Raw genomic sequence first — 27,021 nt, 5'->3', positions numbered from 1 at the left:
ACTTGGTTCCTTGTGGTGTCATACAGATCCTGTTTCAAAAGTAGAATGAAATGATCCCTGACTGTTTAAGGGGATTTACTTTAGTCATGGTTGTGTTTTAATCTAATATCCTTGCAGGTGAACTTTGTCGTATAACCCAAGTACATTGCAGTGTGTTGCATTGGTTGCAATTAAGAGATAAGATGTTATTTCTCATAGGAAATACTGTCTGCAGTCCAAGACTAAAGCACTGTGTTCATCCCGTCCCATTAGTGAGTGGTGCAGAATTTTACCCCAGAAGCTGAGCTTCCACAACCAAACACAAAAGTAGTAATTTCAAGTCAATGAACATGAGTGAGCCTATTTTCTTGCAGAAGGTTCCACAGACAGAAGGACGTAGAGGTATTTTGTGACTAAATTACTCACTGCAATCCATTTGCATAGCTCTCTTGTTAGTTCATCCTTTGTGCAAACTAACCAGGGCTAGATTTGTGGAAGAATGAACCATTCTCCAGGGAGATGTTTTCAAATTTTCCTCTTCTATACCACATTGCTTTTATTTCATAGCTCCAAGTGTATCAGTGCCTGCCTTGCAGATGGGTAAAATTGGTACAGGTCCCTTAGCCATCACAGCAGTCTGTACCCTCTAGCAGCAGAGGGAGCTGGCAGCATGTTCAGATTTGTCACCGCAGATTTTGGGGACAATCACACATGGCAGGCACTTGCCACATCTGTATCTAACTGCATGGCTTGGAAGTCACCATGCTGGTGCCACTCCATCTGCAATTTGGTGGGGACACCTTTCTCCTAAAGAGTGCAGGGAGCTCCTTGGATGGGTTATCTCAGGGTGGCTTTATAAGTTGATCTGTTATTGAAACGCTTCCTGGAAAAGATTTGGAGTGTCAGAGAGAAAATGACCCTATCAGGAGAGTCTGGATACAGATGGTCCAGGATCTCTTTGTGGGTACAAAGACTTGGGGTCAAGACTGAAGATCTCAGCTGGGTCTTCCATGTCCCCGAGCTTTTCTTTGATTAGCAGCTTTTAACAGTCAATTGACTTCTGTCCCCAGGGGTGTAAGCCCAGACAGCCATTACTGTTGTGAGCAGCTGGCCAGGTAGCTTGATGGATAACACGATATGCCAGACAGAGAAGCCTAAAGGGAATCCATTCCACAGTTTTTGGTTTCATTTTCTCACACATTCTGAGTAAGTTGAACAGGTGGATGCCTGCCCATCTATTCCTAATAACAGCCCCCACAATTGATTGGGCTCTATGAATTTATGCTATTACTAGTTCAGCATGCCTCTTTGCTAACTGAATAATTTCTTCTTCCAAAAAAACTCACAATTTAGTAATTTATTACTACTCCCGTTGTATATATACAAATATACACAAGTACATCTACAGATGACGTACACAGACATTTGCATGCACACTGCCTACACCCATTATTTATTTTCAAGGCCAGGACATTCCGGGCTGAGGCTCTTCACATGGTCTTCATTGATTTCTGCCTTGGTGTGTGCATTGTCCTCTTTCATAACCTTCTTCTAGGTTACAGGTTACAGCATTAACCCTTCTTTGGTCAGAGGCCGATACTGTTAAACTGTTCGTTCCTAATAGACCTAATCTGATGCCCAGGGTTTCGGCTACTTAGGACTTAGGACTGCAATCATACAGTTCACTGGATAACAAGAGATGAGCAAGTCCATAAAAGAGTGGCTTTATGCTGCTCCCTCTGATGAGAATCGACAGAGTTGAGGGCAAAAGTGTCTAGGCTAGTTTCACCAGGGAATGTTCTCATTTACAGCTTGCAGAAAAAATGTGGTCTCATGCCAAGATCAGTGGGGCTGAAATGCACCCCCTGTGGTTAATACTCTGGGGAGATCCCTATATATCAGGGGTTCAGAGAGCAGATCTGGCAAAACCATGAACGTCTGATGATTTTGATGCCTTAAGTTTTAGCTGTCCAGCAGCAGCTCATAGCTTCACTGATGATGTTTAGGGCAAGGTTGTCTTCCTGTATAGCGCAGTCCTGGTCTGAGGAAAAGGTCTCAGAATATCAGTGCTCTAAATAAAACAGGGAACAGAGCTTATTTCTGTTATGCTGCTTCCTGCCTGGAAACGTGGAGATGTTCCCAATGGGTGATCACTGCATGCAATAGCAAGCTCCTCTTCACAGGAGCTCTCTGCAGTTGGTCTGGGAAGTTCACTGCCCTGGGGAGCTGTTAAATTAAATAGGTACTTCATCTGAGGAGGGCTGGGGAGGGGAAGCTAGAATAGCTTGATAAGAGCATTAACATTGTTTGCTGCATATTAAAATAAGGGCAACTGTGCTTCAAGTCATCTGATTATCCCCATTCAGCTAGGATCCTTAGTTGAATAGAGATAATCAGATGACCTGAAGTAGTCCTTTTAAAATCTTATTTTTTTATATCTTTCTGGTGTCGTCTTCTGATGACTTGCTTGTTGGTTTTTGTCTGAAATAATTTCCCAGTAAAAGCCTAATTCTTTTCACGCTGTAATAGGATTATCATACAAGATGACTACATTTGTACCTTAGCCAAAATACACAGTGATTTACATGCAGAATAAGTAAAACCATCTAGAAATTGAATTTTCTAAAGACCAGCATAAAGCTCTTCACACAGACCCAACCCACCTGGGAAATGCAAGTTGATGTTGAATCAGTAATGAAGCAACAAGTTTGAAGGCTGTGCTGGGGAAAGAGAGAAATGTTTCACCTCTCTGATACCCCCTTGCATCTTTACCTGGAGAGGAAGTTTTTCTGTCGTCAGTTACTGATTCACTCAGCCCAGTGAAGGGCTACTTCCCAGTCTGGTTTGAATGCCAGTCCCTTAATCAGCTGGAAAAAAGGAGTCACTTATATAACCCCAGGGAAAGAAAACACCTCTGCGATACTGCTCAAATGAAGACCTAGGACTGAGCACTGGTTTACTCCTGACGTCCAGCTTCTGCATCTCCTCACCCAGTTTCTTTAGGGCTGTATTGACCAAGACGAGTGGCAATTTGGGAGGCTTCCTTCTTTTTACTCATCTTTCTTTTTCAAGGCAGTCGGTGAAGAAAAGTGGAAGGCATGACCCCCTCCTCAGACAGAGAGCTCAACGGGCTAGATAACCCCAGCTTTGTGGTGAGTCTGCTCTTCTCTGTCGGGTAATTCTTGCATAAATTGGTGTGATCCCTGCAAATGGAGGAGAAAGGGAAAGCCAGGGGTGTCGGACTGCATACAGGGATGCCTGTGTGTGGTAAAGGTCTGTCTCAGCTCTTTTATCAGCAGGAATCTGAGGAATGATAGCCTAACTAAAGCCTGCTGCTGCTGCAGACTCAGTGCAGTTTCTGCTCTCTGGTGCCCTTCTCACTTCTTTTCTCTCCATTATTTCTAAAATGATGGAGTAGGTGAATGGCAGTGCAAGTGTAATCTCTATTGAAAAGGAAGAGAACTGGTGGATCCTGGTGCAGGTGTCCTCGGGCATTTATATATTAACTAGTAAAATTACAAAACAAATTTAGCCTGCTGGAGAATGTGTTTCTTTGTCTTCTGGACCTATTTCTAGTGAGGTAAACTGTTATAGAGGTGGGTGAAAAGGGGTTTGTGGAGTCAGCATGGGAAAGCACCCTGTAGATTTATAGCAGGATAGTAAAAGCTGTAAATGATGTGTGAATTCAGGGGTGTGCAGTGCACTGGAAATACTGGGAGCTATAACAGAGCCACAGGGCAAGGACTTGGGGCACAGCAGCCTCATTCCTATCTCATGGCAGAGGTCACCTCCATTAGAAACAAGGAAAGCTGCTTATATTCTGGTAGCAAGGGTCAAAGAGTGGGGTCCTGCAGCTGTCCCATACCTTGGTACAGACCACCCAGCTGGGGGATTGTGGAGGATTCATTTAATCTCCTGGTGTCCGAGTCTCCCATTTCTCAGATAACTCTCGGAGTGCTTGCTGTGAGCAGTGGAGGTGGAGTGCTGTGTGTATGGCTGCCGGCAGAGCCTCAGGGAGGTACTTGGAGCAATGCAGAGGCTTGCTTTCACTATCGTTAATGATCTCCATTTCTACCTGTTCTGCCATAATGCAGATCAGGCTTGTGACTGCCTGAATTTTGAATTACCACTGTCTTCTGCCTGTGGTTCTAGCAGTTCGGTTTCTGAACACCTTCCTGATGCACTTAGTTAAGATGCAGCACTCAGAGGGCATCCTGGCCTCATGGGAACAGCCAGGCTGAGAACCACCAGCAGCAGCTACAGCAGCTCCTGCAAGGGCCTGTCCCTGCCCCAGACTGCTCCTGCCTCGTCTTCCTCCCAGTGCCTCAGCATCACGGGATGGCTAAAGCTGGCAGGGCCCTCTGGAGACCACCTGCTCTAACCCTTGTTCAAGCAAGGCCACCCAGAGCAGCTACCCAGGACCACGTCCAGGTGGTTTTTGAAGATCTCCAAGGAGAGAGAGTCCAAAAACTTTCTGGGCAGCTTGTGGCAGTGCTCCATCACCCACACAGTGAAGAAGTGCTTCCTGATGTTCAGGTGGAACCTGCTGTGTTCCAGTTTGTGCCCATCACCTCATGTTCAATCAGACATTGTCTCCTGTCCTGTCTGGTCCTGTTATCTCTGCTTCATCCTTCTCCCAGTGAGCCCTACTCACTCTCCAGCTCCCAGGGAAGGCCAGGCACTCGTGATGGTCATGCGAGGCTGTTACTGGCACAGGCTCTGCCTGGCTGCCCTGTGCCTCCTGGCTAACATGAGAAAAGTTGCAGTGAAAGGAAAGGAGCTTACTGCTGTCTGCCTAGCTTAGGATTCATCTACCCGTGGTGTTATTCAGGAGTAGCTGTCCCCAAATAACTCCCTGCATGAGCAGTCTTAAATACCTTGCTGTACTTCGTGTTAATCCACAGCTCAGGCCCTCCTGTTCTGAAATGAAAATGCCTCCATAGGGAGTTATTGAGGAATGCCTTTTGCTCTTGAAGTTCATGCCTGAGCTCAGTTTGAATTAACCCTGCCCTCACCTATCTGTTTTGAAGGATGTGTGATGACCCCAGCCTGCCTTGGCTGGATAAATACACTGTGTTTTAAAAGGTATCAGATAGCACATTTTTAACAGCATGATCTTCAATGGGACAGCCACAGGTCTTGGAAACTTGGAGATTTCAAGCGAGTGATGCTGCAGGGTTAATTGGCCACATGTGCAAATGTACAACTGAATGTAACATTAATTTCACATCCCTGTTCCCTGACCATAATACTAGCTCCAGCGTAGGTAGGCCACGGGCACACACCCTGCTTTGCTGGGCCTTTACATTCTGGCAGGACTTGAAGGATAAAAAAAAAATAAAATAATAAAGAAGAAGAAGTTTGGTGCTGACAAAGTGGTTGAGTTCTCCTGACAGCAGGAGAAACAGCATGGCAGTTTCTCTGCCATGTGCACGTGCACATGGCTTTGTGCTCATGCACAGGTGGGATGTGTATGGAGCTGTGCATGGGGTGTCTCTGCGTGTGATTGTGCACGTGTATGCACAGAGGTCAGGGTGAGGTGGAAGGAGAAGCAGAAAATTGGAGGCATTTACTCAGCTTAAAAACTGAGGCAACTGAAGCAAAGCACTATTTTGCTTTCCTTGGCAAAGCACATGTCTGTACAAACAAACCCTGTGAGGTGTACAGCTCCCTGGGGAGCCCTGGGGCTTCTGGCTGGCTGTAGGGGGATCCAAACCTTCCTGGGGAGCTGTTCCAGACCCACCACCTCCTCGAGGCCCTGTGTCCCCAGGTTGTTTCCCCATCCCTGGTGCTGCCCCTTGCTCAGAGCATCCCCTTGCCCCACAGCCGCTTCTTTTTGCTTTTGGTCACAGTTTCTCCATCCTTAGCAAGGCATTAATGACACTAACATGCTTTGTCCCGATGTCTTTTTGAGGCTGACATGCCCTCAAATGTTTCTCCTGGACTAGACACGTATATAAGCATGCAAACAACTTCCCTAGGTGTTTATACCTCAGTTTTAATCTCCCCTCAGTTGCTCTTCTTTCTTCTAGTCTTGTTGAAAGCTACATACGTGGGTTTGCCACAAGACATGGAGCATGGCTGCAGGAGAGGCAGCTGTGGCTAACAAAGGGTCTCTCTGTTTGCCAGGGAGAAGATGGGAGCCACCACTGCTCCTTGCCGGATCCTGCTGCCCAGGGCCCAGGGGAAATCGGGGTCAAGGGCCGGAACAACAAGCTAGCCTACACCATCACGGATGTGCCCCCCTGGTACCTGTGCATCCTGCTGGGCATTCAGGTGTGACAGGGATGCAGGCAGAAGGTGGGGGGGTTGGAAGGTTAACAGTTGTTCAGACAGTTCATGGGGGCAAAACCTGGATTTGGGAGTGCTTTATGTTCCCCAGGTGTGACTGGAGCTGTTCTGGGCTGGATCTCGATGGACTTCAGGTCCTTCCCATGGCTGCCTGAGCACTGATTGCTATCCTTGTGCCTGCAGCTACACCCTGCCCCTTGAAGTGCAGATGGAAGGCAGAGTGCCAGGACCAGAGCCAAATAGCTAATAAGAACAGGTCAGATACCTTTGCTGAAGACAGTCAAATGGCTAAAAATGTCTGAGCTTCTTCCTTCCCACTGCAATAAAAGCTAAGCAGAGGAAGCATGAGAAGGGTCCACTCCACGCCTCAGTGCCACACGAAGCCACTGCGTGCAGAGCCTCAGAAAAAAAGAGATGGAGTGATTGAGGAAATGACGGACCATGCTTGGAGCCTGGTGGACATCTTGTACTTTGTTTCCTTCAAAGGTCATCTCAGAGTTAGAATGTATAAAAACAAGGTTTTATGAACACATCTGAGTCATAATTTTAATAAAGCATGCCTCTAATGAGCACAGTGAGTTTCTGGGTGCCACCAATTCTACCACTGCAGTAATGTACTATGAGTAAGAACTAGGAATTGATACCAGCTGAAATAACCTCACCACAAATAAGGTTAATATTTAAAGCAACAATAAATCTGAACAATGATTTGCACATTTAGTTATTAAGCAAAGGTCATAATTGAAATATCTCTGACTCTTCTGAAAAACACAGTGCCTGATTTTTTCATTCTTTGGTGTCTATTTTTTAAGGCTATTCATAATTGCACTGTGTGAGAAAAGTCGCTGAGAGCAAAGAATGGACAACTCCTATTTGCTAACTTTTCATGTTACAAATGAAATGAATAGAGACATTTGCACTCACCTCACCTGATTCCATCCCTCTTCCTTGTGAAGTCCCCTCCTTCCTGGAACAGCATCCCAGCAGCTTTGTTTGCAGGGCTGTGGATAAACTGGTTGCATCTGACAGCAATCTGGGTGGTTCAGAGCACTACAAAATGTCTTTGGGCATGGAAAGTGGGAGAAGACTGTGGGAGTGCATTGCAGTTCTTGTAGGTACTTTGGAACTGCCCTTAACAGAACATTAAAGTTGTTAAAAGAGAGAATGGGTATTACCAGTGTCACCCAAACACAAAAGCGCGAGGTACTTTCAGACTTCCCTCAGCAACACAGTAATTATATATTGCCAGTTCTGCGTCCTCCTTCACCCAGTCTTTCTCTGTGGCTCCTAGCATTTCCTGACAGCCATGGGAGGTCTTGTAGCCGTCCCGCTGATCCTCTCCAGAGAGCTTTGCCTCCAGCACGACCTGCTCACCCAGAGCCACCTGATCAGCACCATCTTCTTTGTCTCAGGCATTTGCACCCTGCTGCAAGTCCTATTTGGAGTCAGGTAGGCCAAAGGCAAGAAATGGGATATGCAAGAAAATTTGTAGATGCAATTACTACGTGCTCAGCAACTAGCTTGCTGTAGAGTTTATCTATTAACGAGGGTTATTTGCTACCCCTGGGCAGTCAGGACACATGCCAAGTGTACTGCAATTGCTGTACGTGACAGCTTTGTGTGGCTACGTCACTGTTTGACTTCTGCATCTCCTGGCAATTGATGCACCTGTCATAGGGCTCATAAGGTATTGGCCATGCTAAATAATAAAATTAAAAGATGCAGTAAGCAGTATCTGCCTGCTCCTTATCAGGGATCCTCCAGCTGCAGCAGGTCCCTTTTGATCTCATCCTGGGACACAGAGTCCTTGAGAAACTCTAGGGCAGGGGGTGACTGGGAGAAATGGGAGCCCATCTGCCATCCTTAGGGACACAGGGAGGAGCAAAAGTCACACATTCTTTGGCTTTTGAATCTGAATGACCTGGTTAAAAGTCTTCAACCAGCAAATCACAAAATGTCTCTTACAGTTCCTGTATCTTTCCCCAGGGCAACTTTCCCATCTCTGTCTGTCATAAGAAATGGCTGTAGATGACCCCCTCCCCAGAGGTGACCCCACTTCTCCTTTGTTGCTGCAGGATTCATGGAGGAAGGGGTCTGGGGAAGTGCAGTGCCATGCAGGCCAGGCCACCATGGCCACCAAAGAGAGACAATCTGTTTCTTCTGGGTTCAGTTAAATCCAGGTTAGGGTGCATGGCCATAGTGGGGGCCGTTTTGGTGGCTGTTTCAGACCGGAGTCCTCCCAGGCCACCCCCAAATGACTTGGTGAATACCTGAGGGCGGTGACTTGCCTTGCTTGCTGTTAGCCAAGGAGAAAAGTGTGGCAGGAAAGACTCTCCTGTGGATAAATAGTTAAACAAGGAACAACAGATCAAATTAACCAGTGAAGAGTTATTCCTGTAAGATAAGCTTATTCCTGTAAGATAAGCCTCGATTGTAAGGCATGAGGACATTCCCTGTCAGAAAGGTGGACTCAGCCTGCGGCACATCTGGAGGAGGCATGATAATCAAACCAAGCCTAGGGAAACGGTTGGAAGCACTTTTTTTCCTCCTTTTACTGCTTTCTCAAAGCCTTTAGTAGCTGATAACCATGAGTCACCAACAGGACTGTTGGGAAAACAGTAAATACAAGTTTGAGGGGATGCTTTTTCCTGGAAAACATCAGTGTTGCTGTCCAAGGCCCTGGGGATCCCTCAGCTAAGCGCTCTTCATAGTTCATGGTGACCATTTTTAAGAAAGATTGATTTAGAGAAGAGGTGAGAAGAGATACAGAGATGACCCATCAACATGGTATGGGGAAGGGAGGCAGTTCATCTTGTAGAGGCAACGTGAGTGAGATTGGTTTGTTTAGCTTTGCCAAATGGTGGCTCAGAGGGTCCAGCTGCAGCCTACGACTAGTCTGAGAGAGAAGAGGGGGCATCAGGCAAGAGGAAACTATTTCAGCTAAAAGACAGTGCTGGCAAATGAACAAAGAGATGGGAACTGGCCATGGAAAAGGGGAGGTTCCTTCCAAGAGTGAGTGCAATTTAGCAGCAGCCCTGCTGAATCAATAGCCAGGGGAAAAACCCGACCCACTGTAACCTGCTGCTCAGTCGTGTGACAAAGCATGAAAAAGCAGTGATGGGTCACTAGAGAAACTACCCTAGCAGCTCCTGAGGACACACAGGTCACTTGTCATTATAGTGAGCCCCCTTAGCAGATGCTTGGGCATCCTGCAGTGATGATCAGATCATAACATCTCCATCTCTAAACCTGCCGCTTTCCATCTTGTAAACCCTGCTGCAAAAAACTCCATGCGCCCCATATGCATCACCTCAGTACCCCATCTTGCCCTTAGTCACAGAATCATAGAATGGCTTGGGTTGGAAGGGACCTTAAACCCATCTAGTTCCAACCCCCCTGCCATGGGCAGGGGTGTCACCCAGTAGATCAGATTGCCCAGGGCCAAGTCCAGCCTGGCCTTGAACACCTCTGGGGATGGGGCATCCACAGCTTCTCTGGGCCAGTTCCAAAGTTCCAGCTAGCCCACCCACACCAGCACCAGCTGTGAAACAGCTTCAGGGGCAATGCACCAGGAACTCAGGAGCTAAAAAGCTATTGTTAATTCAACAGTGGTGGTGCTGGGCCTTCCGTGATTTTTATTTATTTTTGCCTTGCCCAGCAAAATTATTTGAAGGCTGCAACATGTTTGGATGGATGCCATAAATAAGTAACCCCATGGATGACTGATGTGCAAATATAACTTACTGGCTAAGTTCTAACAGTGCTCTGGTTATACTTGGCATGAGTAATTGCAGTGGTATAAATATCTGCTTTAGGTGACAGAGAAGGTGTGCTGTTACAGCTGTGCCATTTTCCTGTACAGCTATGTCATTTTCCTGTGCTTTCTGGTGAATGGTGGAAATGCTTCTGGTCCAGGGAGACTTGTGCCCTGCAAAAGCATTCATGTGGATCACTGCCCCACTGCTTTTCTGAGCAGGTGCCACAGGAGTTTCTGGGGCAAGGAGAGGTTGCTCTGGGAGCTGCTCCCAGGGATGCTTCCTGAGCAAATGAAGCCAAGGTGCCTTGGAGGCTACTCTTGGCTTGTTCAGAGCTCCATTCTTGGCTATGTTCATTCCGTTCTAGTGGCAGTGGAAACAGGGCAGAGGGGTTAGCTTTAAAAAACAGGCTAGTAAAAGCTAAGTCACAATTTCCAGTGACCCCAGTCTGAGGATGGTTATGGAGTGGGGAGCAGCCAGCATTTATGTGTGCTTGTGTTTATAAGCTGGTTGTGAAGAAAAATGAGGCATCTTAAGTGAACAGAGGAAACAACTGGATATTGGTGGGATTTGGGCCTAGGTCAATACTAAACTTTTCTTCAGAGTCTCACCATCTTTCTTCCTTGCTCTTCTCTCCTCCTCCAACTTGTTCTTTTGGCTGTTGTTTTACCACATGCACCTAGTCACACCTTAGGAAGACAATTTTTCCTTAAAGCAGAGTTTGACTCTAGAACCAATGTGCCTCTCCATCGTGGTTGTTGCTCTTAAGTACAATGGGCAGCAGTTCCCAAGCATTGTCAGTGATAGAGACTTGCCAGAACAATTCAAAAGACATGGCTAGTGTCCATGAGCAGACTGATTTTTTTTATTTTTTTATTTTTTTAAATTATTTTACTTTTCTGTCTCTCACCCCTATGGAACTGGGATTCCAGCATTCTCACTTGTCAGGTTTTCCCTCTGTTCTCCTTCCAGGTTGCCTATTATTCAAGGAGGGACTTTTGCATTCCTGACCCCCACCCTGGCCATGCTGTCTCTCCCCAAGTGGAAGTGCCCTGCCTGGACACAGAATGCCACTCTGGTGAATGCCTCTTCGCCAGAGTTCATTGAAGTCTGGCAGACACGGATGCGAGAGGTATATTGCATTTTCAGTGGCACCTCTTCTTTATTAAGGCTGTTTGCTTTCAGAAAAGCACCTCAACATGGCAGGAACATCAGTGCTGGGAATGTTCCATCCACAACGGAACTAAGCTCTCACCCTGTTACAGCTTTTCTGGAGTTTTCATAGAATGGAATCACAGAACAGTTTGGATTGGAAAGGACCTTAAAGACCACCCAGTTCCAGCCCCCTGCCATGGGCAGGGACACCTCCCACCAGACCAGGCTGCCCAAAGCCCCATCCAGCCTGGCCTTGAGCACCTCCAGGGATGGGGCATCCACAGCTTCTCTGGGCAACTTGTGCCAGGACCTCACCACTGTTTGAGTGAAAAATTTCTTCCTTATATCTACTTTAAATCTACCATCTGTTAGTTTAAAGCCATTATTTCTTGTCCAATAACTACACTCCCTGACAAAGAGTCCCTCTCCAAAAAAGAGTCCTTCTCCAACAGGAGTTTTGATGCTGTTGAATTGGGGGCATAGAGTCTGTGGCTGAGTATGGTCCCTGCAAAGTCTCCACTGGTGCAGACAGATCCTTTTTCCATGAAGTGTGGTTGACCTTGGGGAAGGAAGACAGGGAAGATGCTTCTAATGAAAGGACCTTGTCTGTGCACATGAAACCTAGTAAAAGAGATGGAAGGGCAGAACTTACAGTAAATATTACAGTAAAATGTATTCTTGGGTAGTCAAAAGAGAGGAGGACGTGTCAGAGATCTCATTGTCTTATTTTACATCTATTGCCTGATCAGGGTAAGTGACTAAATTTGCCTCTGTCAATCCACACCAGGGTGCTTTGCAAAGTATTTGGGAATTGTTGTGAGTTCACAAAGTATTTGCTGTGCAGACCAGCATGCCATCCCTACTGATATGTGTAAAACCTGTTCTGTCATAAGGGGACTGCTGTCTTTCCTTGCAGGCTGGGTGCTTCATCCTCAGCCCCCTATGTTTCTTTTCCCTTTGGAGCTGGGATGAAAGAAGGTGCTCAGCACTGCAGGGGATTCAGCCTGGTTTATCATCAAATCTGCAAAGGCAGAGAGCAGCCTCACCCTTGAGTCCCCGTAGCTGGAGGTGGCAGGAGCAGCAGATGGCTTTTCAGGACAGATCACCGGCCACTTAAACAGTGATTGTCAAACACAGAAAACTTCAGGGTGATAATTGTGTCCCTGGAGGGAAACTGATACTCAGAAAAAACAGAGGCTGTCATGACCCATTTGTCCTACAAATGTGCTGAAACTTCCCAAGCCCTTCCCAGCTGGGGGATGAGAGGAGGCCACGGCTCTACTCCCACTTTCAGAGCAAGAGCTTTTTTCCTGCATTTTGGGGGAGCAGAAAAAGAGGGTGCAGGGAAGCTGCTGCATGCTTGGATGGCACAAAGGACAGGCTGGAGGAGTCTCTGGAACAAAATTAGCCCTGGTGAGGACTAAATCCCTCAGCCAAGGGGAGAGTTGATGTATTGATACTTTGGTTGTCCTTCCCCACGTGTCCTACTCAGCTGAGCCGTGCTGTAGCCAGCAGGAGGGCCTCTGCACTGGTCCATCTGTGGAGCTTGGCTCTCACACTGGCTTGGCACTGACCTAAAAAAAGGCTTAGCAGCTGGAGCTTCATTCACCCTCTGCTCTCTTTCTCCATTTTTCCAGGTGCAAGGAGCTATCATTGTAGCTTCCTGCTTTCAAATCTTCGTTGGATTTTCTGGCCTGATTGGATTTCTGATAAGATTCATCGGGCCCCTAACAATTGCCCCCACCATCACCTTGGTTGCACTACCTCTCTTTGACTCAGCTGGAAATGATGCTGGGCAGCACTGGGGCATAGCCTTCATGTAAGTCTCACTTCCCCTTGGGAAAGCTGAGTGTACACAAACCGCCTACCTCAAATTTTAAAGCAGGTGTTACAATTGGTCGCAGGGTTCTCTTGAGTTCAAGGTTTATCTGGTGAGCGCTAACATCCAGCAGGCTTGTGCGAGACACCAGCATGGCATAGTTACCTCCCGAAGAACTTAGAGACCTCAGCAACACCAGCAACAAAGCAAAACCAAAAAATGATTTACATGCATCTAATATAACAAAACCCCAAAGTTCATAGGTCAGTAGAGAAACAAGTCTTTCCTGTGAGTCATTGCTGAGGGCCTCTGTTGTATTAGTCTATGCACACATCTTACACACCCATTACTTAAAAAGACATCTGTAAAATAACCAAGTTGAGCACCCAGGGTTAGGTATTCCTCAAGTTAGAATAGCTGCTGCATAATGTCTTGTTTTCACAACAAGAGGAGGAATTGTTTTCTCCACAGAGCGCCTGTGGGGCTCTGGAAATGTCTGCGTTGTGTGTATATGGCTTTGTACTGTTAAGAGTGTTCTTTCAAGGCTATTTGTGTGTGTGCCTTTCTGCATGAGTGTACAAGTGTGCTTGGTGGCAGAAATTTGTTGGTACTTCAGAAACAATTTCAAAAAATAGAAGGTCCACTGCATGATTTGCCTGCAGGTTTAGCACTTTCAGATCCGTAATACAGAGTTAAGCTCAGGCTAACGTAAAACAGCAGCAGGTTGTTATCCTCCATAAGGACTTCCAACAGTTTGCTAGTGCTTTCAGAGCTGCCTTTGGCAACTCAGGGGTCAGGTCTGAATGCAGCCCTGGGGAGGGAATGTACTGTTATAGGGTCATGATCCAGCCCCAGACTGGGCTTCTGCTCCCAGCTCCACTGCTGGCACTGCTGGTTCTGTTCTGCCTGCGCACACCTGCCCTCTCGGGCCCCAAATGCTACCTCCCTTCTCCACTTCCAGTTCCTCACCTGACTGATCTCTTCCACCAGCACACCTTAAGACCCCAAACCCTTCCTGTCTCCCTGCTCTCCAGCTTCCCTTTCAGCATTTTCTTCCACCACATCTCTGGCTTGTACTGTTCCCTGATCCCAGTCCTTTCTTTCATCACTCAGACTCCTTTGCCCCAACCCGATCACTGTGCTCTGAGCCATGTGGGTTGTGTCCTCTTTTGCTGCCTCCTCCATTCTCCATTGATGCTGTTAGGGAAAGGGAGAGGGAGGTGGTGGAGATGGCAGAAGACATGGGTCTCATGTGGTCTCAGCTGTGGTCTCAGCCCTGCTGTCCAGCCCCCACCACATCCCAGAGCCCCCATAATGGGCGATACCCATTGTTGCCTTGAGAAACTGGGTTGTGTGTGCTCACTTGCTCACATGGTGATGGTACATACACAGTTCATCACGTGGCAAGGCCCAGGCATATTCCTGAAAAAAGCTCCCAGTCTTTAGAGCCTGCAAATGCTAAAATCAGAGATGTTTATGCTGAGTACTTGGGACCTGGGATGAATGATCGTTGTTATAGACTGATCATACTTGAGCAGACTTTTGTGAGAAAGAGCAATATGTATCTCCCCGGAGAACAAATTTTACTAAACCTCAAATCTCTGCTGCAGGTCACAGGCAGACCTTACCACTGCTCAAGGCAAAATGACCTTCTCAACTCAGGCTATACTATGTCTATATCCTCAACATCACTCTTCTAAATAGGTTTAGGATATATTTCTTCAGAAATATTTGGCCCAAGGCAGATGTTTTCCATGGAAATTTTCATCCTGAATGGCTAAAGTTAGGCAGAATTATAAGCAGCTGAAAATAGCATCTGTTAATGGAATGTGTCAGGCAACCTGAATAATAAGCAGTGACACCTACCAAAGATAGACGAGTGCTCTGCAGTGATTCATCAGGGTGCTGAGCCCCTTTGTGCAAATGCACAAAACATGCACTGATGCAGTCTGGCTGGGCTCTGCAGCTTTAGAAACCAGGAATGGAAACTGGTTCCCCCTCCGACGTTCTGTGTCCAGTCATCCAGTGAGTGCTTTGAATTAGGATTGGTAACCCTTGGCTGTATGCTGTAGTGTCTTTGTGCAGCTCTGCGCTGCTGTTGCCAAGAGGTTCAATCCCACACGAGGGATGGGAGAGGGGCTGCACCTCGTGGCCATCAGAACAAGCCCTTGGTAGGGTATGACTGAAAGCTCGTTCTGCCTCAGCCTTGCTGGAGCCACCCTTTGGTGCTGAGAGCCTGTTTTTTGGGGTTCTCTGAGTCCTGGGTCTTTGGGTAGCCAGGCCTTCAGTTAACGTGGGGACAAGTGGGCAGCTGGGCACCCATTTTGTCTCATGGTCTGGTTTTCCCTCCTCCCAGGACTATTTTTTTCATAGTTCTGTTCTCTCAGTACCTGAAGGACATCCCTGTACCACTGCCGTCGTACCAGAGAGGCAAGAAGTGCCACTTCTCCCCCGTGTACCTCTTCCAGATCTTCCCGGTACGTTCGGGTTCCTGGCCACCTGTCTGGCATGGCGGAGGGACCAGCCTCACCCAGCCCAGACTGCCGGGGCTGTTTCCACTTGCTTCAAGGGGACCAAACACTTCCTGGCCCAGGCTGTGCTGTGAGGGGGCAGCAGGGAGAAGGGGAAAAGGGGAGAAGGTCCCCACCGCCCTGCTCACGGGGTGGGAGGGAGGGCCGCTGGGACCCTTGCTGTGCTGTCCCTCTCCCTCCATCCCACCTGCACGCACACACGTGCATGGCGAAGGGGCTAGGTTCATCCCAGACCCTGCCCAACCTCACCAGCGATGAGGTGCCCTAACCAGACTGCTGAATGTGATGGGCAGGTGCTGCTGGGGCTGTCCCTGAGCTGGCTGCTCTGCTACGTGCTGACGGTGACCGACGTCCTCCCTGTGGACCCCACTGCCTACGGCTACCTGGCACGGACAGACACGCGCGGGGACGTTTTGTCTCGGGCTCCCTGGTTCCGGTTCCCTTACCCAGGTACCACGGCGTGACCCCGCACCCCTCTCCCCCATCTCTCACTGCTTCACCCTGCCTGGCTCACGGCCACCACGGGGAGATGAAGTGCCAAAAGTGAGACAAATACCCACAGATACCCTTATCGTTCTTCCCCCTCAGTAGATTTCAGAGCAAACTGAGCCTGAACCAAGCTCTGTATTTGCAGGCCAGTGGGGAGTGCCAACCGTCAGCTTGGCCGGGATATTCGGCATCCTCGCCGGGGTGATCTCCTCCATGCTGGAGTCCATGGGGGATTACTACGCCTGCGCCCGCCTGTCCGGCGCCCCGCCGCCGCCGAAGCACGCCGTCAGCCGCGGGATCGGGGTGGAGGGCATCGGCTGCCTCCTGGCCGGGGCCTGGGGAACGGGGAACGGCACCACGTCCTACAGCGAGAACGTGGGGGCCCTGGGCATCACCAAGGTGAGCCTCGTGCGGCGGGGTGACTTCAGTGCTCTCAGCCTCCTGCAGCTCCTCCACGGTGCATTTACGGGTCCGTTGTGTGGGGGTGTGGGCTGGAGACGGGAAGCGATCTTAGCCCACCTCAGCAGGGACTGCCACCCAGAAATGTACCTGCTGCCTACAGGCACTTGGTGACCACCTCAGGGTGCTACCAACCCCATAGCACAGGTTGTCAATCTCTCTTTTCCTGCTCATAGTCTGTATGGGAGAAGTACAAGCTGCTGTTACTCATGGCTCCTGGCTTAGGCTCCTGTAAGACTGAAAGGCAGTATGTTACTGAGCTAGTCTGGAAGTGTCCTAAGGACTGAATTTATTGAAGACTACCTGTCTACCTACTTGTCTGTCTGTCTGTCCATCTTCCTTTAGATATTTACCAAGAGGGAGAGGAGAGGAGAGGAGAGGAGAGGAGAGGAGAGGAGAGGAGAGGAGAGGAGAGGAGAGGAGAGGAGAGGAGAGGAGAGGAGAGGAGGATGGCAGTCATGTGAAAGGTAGACCATTCCTTTGAGATTATAAAATGTGATGCCAAATACTCTGTGTTTTTACCTCTCTATAAAGTTTTGTGAATTCCTTGAGTATCTTATTGCTCTTATAAGGAAGAGAAATTTCCAGAGATAGATAAGCTTGACAATCAAATCATAGATTTTCACTAAGACTTACAGCCAGAGGATGGGTACATCCAGCAACCACTTGAAAACATTTTAAAATCATTGTCAAACAAGCTATGTCATGTCAGCAGAGCTGTGAGTCTGTAAATTAATGCAGAAGTTGACTTATGGCTCCCACTCTATAATATTAGTTATTTCACTGGATTTTATAAACCTCAGTCACAATAACCATTTTTTTATAGTGTTTGACCTTGTCACTATGTGGTTGGTGCATAGTGACCATACACCTGAGCCTGTTCTTTCACAGCATGTGGTTTGCTGATGTGCTTGTAATACAGAAATGAGCGGACCCATAATTATCAGATTATAAGACATGCCTTCTCTGCATGTATCCCAAGTCCTTCAGATAGACATGCCATCCATGCTGATTCAGCATAGTTCCCTTAGATCCCACCTCTGCTCACCTTGTTCAGACTTAAGAAACCAGAAGTCTCATCTCAGTCTTAAATCCAACTCTGACTGGGATAGATGGTGATGCTGAGAGCACAAGGCAGATTCCATTTCATTTGGTTTTTAATGGGAAATAGATTTTTCCATCACAAAAAGAAACACAAGGGACTCGTTTCCTTTGCTTAAACACAGGTGTCCAGCACCACCTGAAATGTCTTTGGATATTTCAGATATACACAGGGGCTGTCAGGTAAGGCAAAGGAGAAGCTGCCAAAAACTGCCAAGATCCAACAATTAAATGGCACCAGACACCTGTGTTTAAGCTACTGGATCAAGTCCAGCATGCCAGTACCGAGCTTTCACGTCCAAGAAAATAAGAAGAAGATTTTAAGGAGGGGTAAAGATCTCAGAATCACCATATAAGTAGTAGAGAACTGTGCAGTTTCTTCAGCCTTAAGAAGAAGAACCAATTTTCTTGTTTTCTTGACATAATTGAAACAAACTCTAATCTAGAGGCTTTAGAAGCAGATGCTCCCAGTTGTGGTATCAGTGGATTAGTTAATTTGCCTTTAAGGCCAACTCCATATATTGGGTAATTTGACATTTCACAATTTTGGCAATTTAAGAATCTGAAGCTTTATTCTAATCCTGGAACAAATAGCTCTTCTGGCTTTTATTAAATTACTGTTTTGATGGTAATGGTGTCCCAAGGTTTTAAGCTAAGGAATATAAAAAGTGCACCTGAAGGCACTGCATGATTTTATTTTGAAACTCCCCACCAAATCCCATGCATTTATCTTTCACAATTAAGTAATACTTAGTATTTCATAATTATGTGCCTTTAAAGTATTTTTAAAGATATTTAAAAAGGGACACTACTAGTTACTGGGAATGTTTTTGTTAAAAGCATTTGTAAAATACCCTTGAAAGAAAAGTGACATTCTTCAGATATTTCAATGGAAGGATTAAAATAATTAATTAAATTATAAATTGTTTGCAGAGGATTACAGAATTTCTCAGCCTAAGACTTGAAAACTATAAATCTTAACGTGATTCTTTAAGCTGTCCAACTTTTGGTGTGGCAAGGCCTATCTTGAATTGAAAGTCTAACAAATATTGCTGTTTTTCTGCTTAATTTCTGCAATCTGTAAATGTCTCTTTCATCCCTTTGTTTGGCAGATGCTCTCTTTCTTCCCTAGTCACATACTCTAACAGCTCTGAATGAAAGGCATGGCTTGGTTCTCACCCTGTCTTAGTTGTTGTGCCAGACTGAGAATGACCCCCTGGCTTTTCCTAGGGAAAAAAAATGAGAGAGAGCTGCTTTTATTGAAGCTAGATGGGTGATGACGGGCAGGGAGCAGACCAAGAGACTTCCCCACTTCTGTAGTTGACCATGGAAAGGATCTATTAGATCCAGGAGTTCAGGACGGAAGCAGCCAGTGTGGCCAGCTCTGCCCTCCCACACCTTTGTCCCCCGGGAATGGATGACTTGGTGCAGGACATCTATTTGAAAGCCATTTTTAGATGGAAATCTAACCCCTGGTGGAAGCGTTGTCCAGTGAATTAACAGGGTGGTTGCAGCGCCAGCCTGGGGGTATGCCAGAACACTTCTGGGCCAGAGTGAGAGCAAAGCGGTATGCAGGGATTACTGTGCTCTTAAATTATTAATAAGCTTTTTGTTTCACAGAAAAATGTTTAAGTCCTGGCAGCAGTAAGGAACAAGATAACATAAAGTACATAGGTGGGAATCCCTGATTGTTCTCGGAGTGCCTATTATGATAAACATTTCCTAGTCTGCAGCTACAGGGACTTTCCACACAGTGAGAACTTCCCAGCTCACCGGCGGCTGCATCCGAACCTTGGAAATGAATGCAACACCGAGTGCTTCGGTCAGAGGTGCAAGCCCTGCCCGGCAGGTCCACACTGACTGGCACTGCCACCCCTTGTCTCGCTGTGCCAGCACACGACTGCCTCCTCTTCCTCTTGCCCCAGGTTGGGAGCCGCACGGTGATCATTGCTGGTGCCTTCACCATGCTCCTCAGCGGTGTCTTCGGGAAAGTCGGGGCGATGTTTGCCAGCATACCCACCCCTGTCATCGGAGGCATGTTCCTCGTGATGTTCGGCATTATCACGGCAGTGGGGATTTCCAATTTGCAGGTATCAGCTGTGTGCATGCTGTTTCATTCCTAGGGTAGATGACTTTGGCTTCAGACCAGATTCTTACCAGCCTAAGTCAGACGTAGCAGTACTGCAGCAAATGCAAACATTTGTATTGGCAGTTCCTTGGGTGAAGATGAGGGCACACACACACAGAGGCTAAATCACAGACAGGTTCCTGTTTGGGAAAGGGCTTGCCATCAGCTGGGGTAGCAGGATGACTAATGTCCCAGCACTGCAAGGGCTGCTTGTCTCAGTGACATGGTTTATCTCAAGGAAGCTGTTATCAGCAAGTGAGGTGTTTCTGCCACTGCTCCTGTAGATGATTTTTCTCCATGTCCTATAGTAATGTGTATTTAGGGGGCAGCCCTTCAACTAAAGGACACAAGCTGGGCAGGAGGCTTCAGTAAAAGGGTTGCATTTCCAACTCTTCCAGTGGTTTGCTCAGTGCTGATGGCTGAATCACAGCTTTTCCCCGTGTCTCAGCTGGAGATCATGGAGTGCTTTGCCATCTCACTGTATCTGCCCTATAAAATGCTAGTGTGTGCCATACGTGGTTTTGCAAGCATTTGCTAATTTTGGTTCTCTAAGCACAACTTTCTGTTCTAACACCTGTCATTGGGTTTGTATGTACATCTGAGCATGGCTCACTAACACAACAGCAATCCACGGATTTTGGTAATTCCAAATGGCAAATAGTAATGTATACAATTTCTCTGTGCAGTACACGGATATGAACTCCTCCAGAAACATCTTTATATTTGGATTCTCTGTATTTGCTGGCCTCACAGTTCCCAACTGGGCAAACAAAAATAGTGTGCTGCTAGAAACAGGTAAGAAGTGATAGCACATTGTTATTTTAGAAACATTTTCTGTAGCATAGAACTGAAGCACAGACTGATCCAGAGAATTTTTTAAATGCATTTTTTTTCCCCACAAAAATCTCTGAAAGCTGTGCTTTGACTGTTGACTGTTGCTTTCTGGGAGTGCTGTTCTTGTCCTCTGGTCTGACACACAGCTCTGCTGTGGAAATCACAGCTCTTGATCAGTGACTGCACCTTGCCAGATTCCTGTTGGGCTAAGCACTGCAGATCTCTTCCTTGGGATATGTACCTGGGATGAGTATCTGGGGAGAAGAATGCTCTAGGGATGAATGCTGATCACAGTCTCCATGAATGAGGCTTTCTTACATGCTGATACACAATAAAACTTTGTGCTTCCAAAACACAGGAGCAGCCTTCTCTTCTAAATTCCATCAAGTTCACTGTACTGAGATTTCTGGTCCTCCAACAGTTCCCCCTTCCTTGTGTTTCATGCAATTCACATCTTTGTCACAAAGGCTATGGTGTCATCTCTTAAGGTATATATGGCAGGCTGGGTGGGCTGTTGAAAAAGTTGGGCCCACAGATCTCACGCTCTGTAGATGGTCTGTCAGATACTCCATATCACTGGGCTGTTTTTCTTGTCTGTATTAGCTCTCACAGAGAGACATCACACCTGACTAGTTGTGGTGAAATCCCACGCTAATTTTCCCAATATTTTGTTGGGAACTGCAGCTCATAATTTTGTAGGGAACTGCTTGGCATTATGTCATGGAGATTCAGAACCTTTTTGGAGTAGAAAAAGGATATTGAGGGGATGGTGCTGTGATCTGCAACTTATTTCTGAGTCATCTGCTGCTCACTTGCAGCTGGGTCAGTGAATACTTATGCAGAATAAAATGATAGGTTTGAAACTAGCAGTGAGGTCAACCTCTCTCCCGTTGCCCAATCTCAGGCTCTGCTTTGGGATTTGCAAGTCTTGCCTAAACAAGCATGCAGCTTGCAGCCTCTTGGCACTGGCTGTGTTGCTGGTTGAATATGTGTCTCTTTGCACCACTTTCCAAAGCTTTGTTTTTCTGCTAGGTATCATCCAGCTGGACCAGGTGATCCAGGTGCTGCTTACCACTGGCATGTTTGTGGGCGGACTGCTGGGGTTTATCCTGGATAACACCATTCCAGGTAGGATTTGCTGAAATGAGCTAAGCTACTTGTTCAAGCCTGCCCTAGTGTTTGTTTCCTAGCATTTTTTGTCTTCATTACCACTGCTCTGTGGGTAAGAGTTGTGATAGCAACCATGAAACACCACATCACTGAACTCCTCCTGGAGATGGGTGAGGAACAGGAGAGACAGGTAGCCCATCAATGCAATGGCCTCTGGTTGCAGAAGGGTAGCCTATAAGAAAAGGACTTGTTTTTCAAGATCGATACAATTTAAGGAAAAGTTTATTTAGGAAAAATGTCTTTTATGGAAAATGCTAGCCTAGAGTCATGTTGAAAGGAGAGAGAAAGGCAACCATGGGGAAATTGGAAGAAATATTTATTCTCTGGTTCTAGGCAACGTGCTAATGTGTGCCTGCTTATGAGAGCTGCTGAAATTGAGGCTGAATTTCTATCAGCAGTGGAAAGCAGCGGGAAAGACTGATGACCAAAGTTAGGACCTGCAGTTGGCCCTCACAGCCAGCAAAGACCCTATGATTTTCATCAAGCTCGGGGAGGAATGGTGTAAGAATTAGAGAGGAAAATATCAGTTCTGATGCAAAAACAGAACAGGAAGGACACTCGTTAACCAGGCTCTTTTACTGACTCGAATTACAGAAAAGACAATATCATTTTGGCTCATTAATTTTATTGTACCCTTGATCTTCAGCTCCTCCGGGCAGAATTTACAGAATTTACAGGTGTGTTCACTCCCTTTCCCAAGAGGGACTCAGCTGCTGCAACAATTACAGGCAGTTAATAATTGCTAGCTAAACCTTATTCCCTCACCCCACAGTATCTGAGCAGTTAACACCCTGCCTTGCTTTTCTAGAACTTTTTGATGCCCCTTGAACAGTTCTTGCATCCCCCATGGTCTGTGAAAACCTATCTTGGTATCCTCGATTCACGAGAAGCAGTGAAGACTGCTTACCTGGAAGCCATTTCAGGAAGATGGGTATTGTCTAGCAGCTCATTAGCTGATTTTTGTGAAGACTTTTGGAGCGAGAAAGGTTTAAGTGCAAGGGATTTGGATGTTCTAGTGGGTCTGCTGGGATTTGAGAGCCAGCTGTGGAGCGCACAAGGCAGTTGCATGTCCAGAACACCCATTTCAGTGGTCAAAACACAAGCATATTTCTTTTGCTTTCACAGGAACACAGGAGGAGCGGGGACTCCTGGCATGGAAGCATAGCCACAAGGGAGAGGCAGGCAACTCTCAGCTCATTTCCAAGGTCTACGATCTTCCATTTGGCATAGGCACCAAATACTGTGCTGTCTCTTGGTTTCGGTATCTCCCAGCTTGCCCCAAAAGACTACCTGGCAGCAAGAAAATGGATGAACTGAAGGCTGCTGGACAAGAAAGCAGTGATAAAGCAAGCTCAGAAAGAGACTCAGAGATAGGTGTTGATACAAGAATATAAGCACCTGGCCTGAAGGTGAACTCGTCTCTCAAGCTGAGGTCTGAAAAGTGTGTCTGCTGTTCCCATCATTTGAGCATGAGCTGGCATCTCTTAAGAGGCTGAAGCAAGAGAATGACAGTGTCCTCTTCCTAGCTCTGCCCCCGTGCCACCAGTGACCTTGAGGGAATAATTTTTCTCCTCCCTACTCCTGCCTGCCCACCTCTTGGAAGAACATAATTCTGATTGGGGAAAGCCCAAGAAATGCCTGGGAAGGCTGCTCACTTTCCTTCCGTGCACTGATCCTCGGGGACCCTGAGGAACAGCTGCTAAGCTGGAGCAAAGCTCTTCCTTTCCCAGTCCTGGCTGCTCACTGGGCCACAGGAGAAGGCATCCCTCATGTGGGCCCTCTGCCACTCTCAGGCATCCTTTGGGCTGAGCTTATCACCTTCACCTTAAAATTCTTTAATGGCAATGCTCACCTCTCAGCTTGTGACTTAGACCTCTTTCTGACCAAAGGGACGAAGCAGGCACCTCTAGGTCATTCCTGTGATACTTTGAAGTCAGTCAAATGAACGTTGCTAGAAGAGAGGCATCTAAGTTTAATGGGATGAATTGTCTTCTGACAGTGCCTCTCCATCCCTAGCCAGCAGAGGGAATCTGCAGACCTTACTTAGGTTGTTGATCTGTCAGCAATAACCAGCGTCACTAAAAGGAATCCCACCTGGAGTGCTGGGAGCAGGCTCAGGAGACCAGCTTCCCCAGCGCACCAAAGTGCACAGAGATGAAGGAATCTGCATCACAGATGAAAGAGAAAACTCTTCTGCTTGTAATCTGACGTACTTCTACTACTGCTATGCTCCATGTGTCCCCACCATACCTGTTTGGTTTGGTGATTGCGTGGTGACAACCACGTCTCTGGAAAACAGCCTGCAGATTCTTGCTGCTTCCCAGTATCAGCAGAAACAGCCTTAACCTGTTAATAACGTGACTGCACATGCTGGTGGCATGTAATATCATTGCTGTAACGTAAGCTTGTGTTTCCTGCATTGGGATTTATACTTAGATATTTTTGGGGAAAAATAAATAAAATATACAACACAATGATATTTCTCAGGGTGATTGCCATAGCGAGTGGCAGGTAGTATAAAAAGAACCACAGAGTAACTTGGGTTGGAAGGGGCCTCTGGAGGACATCTGGACCAAGCCCTCCTCTTAGCCCAGGTGGCAGAGGGCTGTGTCCAGTCAGGCTATGGATGGATGGAGAGCCACAGCCTCGTTGGGCAGCTTCTTCCAGTGCTTGAGCACTCTCATGGTGAAAAACATTTTCTCTCATGTCTAACTGGAATTTCCATTGTCTCAACTCGTGTCTGTTGCATCTTGGCACTGATCCCCTCTGAGAAAAGTCTGACCCCATCTTCTCTGTACCCCCCACTGTGATATGATGTCCCGTAAAAGTCTTTATTTCTCATGCCTATTACCATCTGGTTCTTTAATCCCATCCTGCAGCTTTAGTGCTATGTTCTTTTATTCGTAAGGGGCAATGTTTTGGTCAGGGTTGTGGTGGAGTCGCCATCCCTGGGGGTATTTAAGACGCTTTGGGACATGGTTTAGTGGTGGACTTGGTAGTGGCTTAGATGGCTGGACTTTATGATCTTAAGGATCTTTTCCTAACCTAAATAGTTCTGTGATTCTGTATCAGTGTCTTTGCTTTGGAAGAGAATGGAGTGTGAATATATCAATCTATTGCATATGTTGGGGTCTGAAAGGAGGAAACAATATGGTATAGACAGTTTGCTGTTACTGGCAGGTTGGAGTGCCTCCATTCAGGATTGTGGTTGTATGCCTTCAGAAGAAAAAATGATTAGCACATTCAGCTACATCTGATTCCTGCCCAGCTCAGATTTTCCAGAGGTGATTAGTCCTACGCATCTCAGCTCTGGTATCATCTTCATCCTCCACAATTCTGCCCACTCCTCTAAACTGACAGCCTATACTTCCAGGGGATCTAGCGCATAAGCCCACAGTCTTACACATCAGAACTCTTGAAATTGTGCTGTAGCACATGTGTGGAAGGGAGCTGTTAGGCTTTTGGCTTCTCCTTGTTAGGTATGTTAGAATCCTGGCAAATGCCAGAGGTTTGTATTTCCTTATACTTACTCAAGAAATGTTTATTTATTTATTTATTTAATTAACACAGGTTTCCTATAAAAATGACTCATAGAATCACAGAATGCTTTGGGTTGGAAGGGACCTCAAAGCCCACCCAGTTCCAGCCCCCTGCCATGGGCAGGGACACCTCCCACCAGCCCAGGCTGCCCAAGGCCCCATCCAGCCTGGCCTTGGGCACCTCCAGGGATGGGGCATCCACAGCTTCTCTGGGCAGCCTGTGCCAGGGCCTCACCACCCTCTGAGAGAAGAATTTCTTCCTAACCTCTAATCTAAATCTGCCCACTTTTACTGGCTTTTACCCTCTTTTAATGGCTTTAAACAAGCCATTACCCCTTGTTCTGTCACTGCACTCCCTGACAGAGTCCCTCCCCAGCCTTCCTGCAGGCCCTCTTTAGGCACTGGCAGGCCACTGTCAGGTCCCTCCAGGGCCTTCTCTTCTCCAGGCTGAACAACCCCAGCTCCCTCAGCCTGTCTGAACAGGGGAGATGCTCCATCCCCTTGATCATCTTTGCAGTCCTCCTCTGGACTTGTTCTAACATTCCTGTGTCCTTCTTGTGCTGGGGGCCCCAGAGCTGAACACTGGGCTCCAGGTGGGGTCTCACAGGAGTGGAGCAGAGGGGGAGAACCACCTCCCTCAAACCCCTGGCCCTGCTGCTTTTGATGCAGCCCAAGATGCAGTTGGCTTTCTGGGCAGATTGTTAGCTCATGTTGAGTTTCTCATCAACCAATACCCCCCAAGTCCTCTCCTCAGGGCTGCTCTCAATCCATTCTCCACCCAGCCTGTATTTGTGCTTGGGATTGCCCCAGCTCAGGTGCAGGACCTTGCACTTGGCCTTGCTGAACCTCACAAGGCTCACACAGGCACACCTCTCAAGCCTGTCTGGGTCCCTCAGGATGGCATCCCTTCCCTACAGCCTTCGACTGGCTTTTTTTTTGCAAGGCTCCTTCCTTACAGCATGCCCTGAAGCCCAGGAGGCACAGAGCGGTGCAGGGGGAGCACACAGGTCCAGAGCAGCCGGGTCTGGAGCTGCTGAGGCTTGAGGCAGTTTTCAGAAGCTGGTTATGTCCCTACTTCAAGCTCAGGCTAATAATTGCCCTTTAAAATCCCCCCACTGGTGTGTTTGTTGTATGTTCTGGTTTTGTTTTTGCCTCAGGGAGCCATTTCTAAATTACAAAATGAAGCAGACAGTGGTTAGGCTGCAGGGCCACCACTCCTCCCCAGCTGCATGTGGCCACTTGAGGTTTGGCAACAGCTTTGGCTTTGCAGTGCAGTGACACAGCTTCTGTTTATTTGCTCCTTAATGAAAATAAATGAAGATCAGAGGATCCTCAAGTGTAGAGCTGGACACCTGAAGGCTGTTCTGGACTGTCTGGGGAACAGCGAGCTACTTGCCACCTGTATTACCCTTTGTGCCTGATGAGTCCCAAGTGCAGCAAGATGAGCTTGGTTCAGGCAGGTGTGGGGTCACCCAGCTTGTCACCCTGCTTGCAGCTTCACAGAGGTGTGCACAGCTAATTGCCAAGCCTAGGCAGACACTCCTGCTGTTCTGGCTGAAGAAAGCTGGTGATGAGCACTAGCTTGTACTTAATTGCACTAGCTCTAGAACAGCTAATTAGAGGCTCATTTTCACAGCTAACAACATAGCCAGGCAGTAGGTCTGCCCTATGTTATAGCCACTGTGTTGTAATGTGTAGGAGCTGCCACGCTATAGCAGAGCTGTAACGTAGCTGGTTCCACGCTTCAGCTTGGTCCCAAACCTCTGCAATG

The 27,021-nt window shown here is 47.3% G+C and overlaps 1 protein-coding gene across 2 annotated transcripts; it reads left to right on the top strand.

Annotated features, from left to right (window-relative positions):
- The first annotated feature begins 1,127 nt into the window (after nt 1–1,127).
- LOC118178598 (solute carrier family 23 member 1-like) lies at nt 1,128–24,185 on the top strand. Of its 2 annotated transcripts, XM_035347293.1 has the most exons (13): nt 1,128–1,185; nt 3,052–3,131; nt 6,109–6,255; nt 7,562–7,719; nt 10,998–11,157; nt 12,818–12,999; nt 15,356–15,476; nt 15,824–15,980; nt 16,165–16,418; nt 19,505–19,669; nt 20,394–20,502; nt 21,574–21,669; nt 22,837–24,185. In XM_035347293.1, exons 2-13 carry the CDS (start codon nt 3,078–3,080, stop codon nt 23,103–23,105), a joined length of 1,872 nt encoding a protein of 623 aa, XP_035203184.1. In that variant the 5' UTR covers nt 1,128–1,185; nt 3,052–3,077; the 3' UTR covers nt 23,106–24,185. The 2 variants fall into 2 exon arrangements, with proteins under 2 accessions (XP_035203184.1, XP_035203173.1); XM_035347282.1 differs by lacking the exon at nt 1,128–1,185 and having other exon boundaries at nt 2,244–3,131.
- The last annotated feature ends 2,836 nt before the right edge of the window (nt 24,186–27,021 follow it).

This window comes from Oxyura jamaicensis, chromosome 1, assembly GCF_011077185.1.
Source record: "Oxyura jamaicensis isolate SHBP4307 breed ruddy duck chromosome 1, BPBGC_Ojam_1.0, whole genome shotgun sequence".
NCBI lineage: Eukaryota > Metazoa > Chordata > Aves > Anseriformes > Anatidae > Oxyura > Oxyura jamaicensis.
The sequence above is the reverse complement of the archived record's forward strand: the minus strand, read 5'-3'. Positions and strand labels throughout refer to the sequence as shown.

Bases quoted from the DNA above. Each gene is read 5' to 3' on its own strand.
- LOC118178598 (XM_035347293.1), top strand. From the start codon at position 3,078: ATGACCCCCTCCTCAGACAGAGAGCTCAACGGGCTAGATAACCCCAGC. The intron at 6,256-7,561 runs GTGTGACAGGGA...TGTGGCTCCTAG, and splicing joins GCATCCTGCTGGGCATTCAG to CATTTCCTGACAGCCATGGG. The intron at 15,477-15,823 runs GTACGTTCGGGT...TGTGATGGGCAG, and splicing joins ACCTCTTCCAGATCTTCCCG to GTGCTGCTGGGGCTGTCCCT.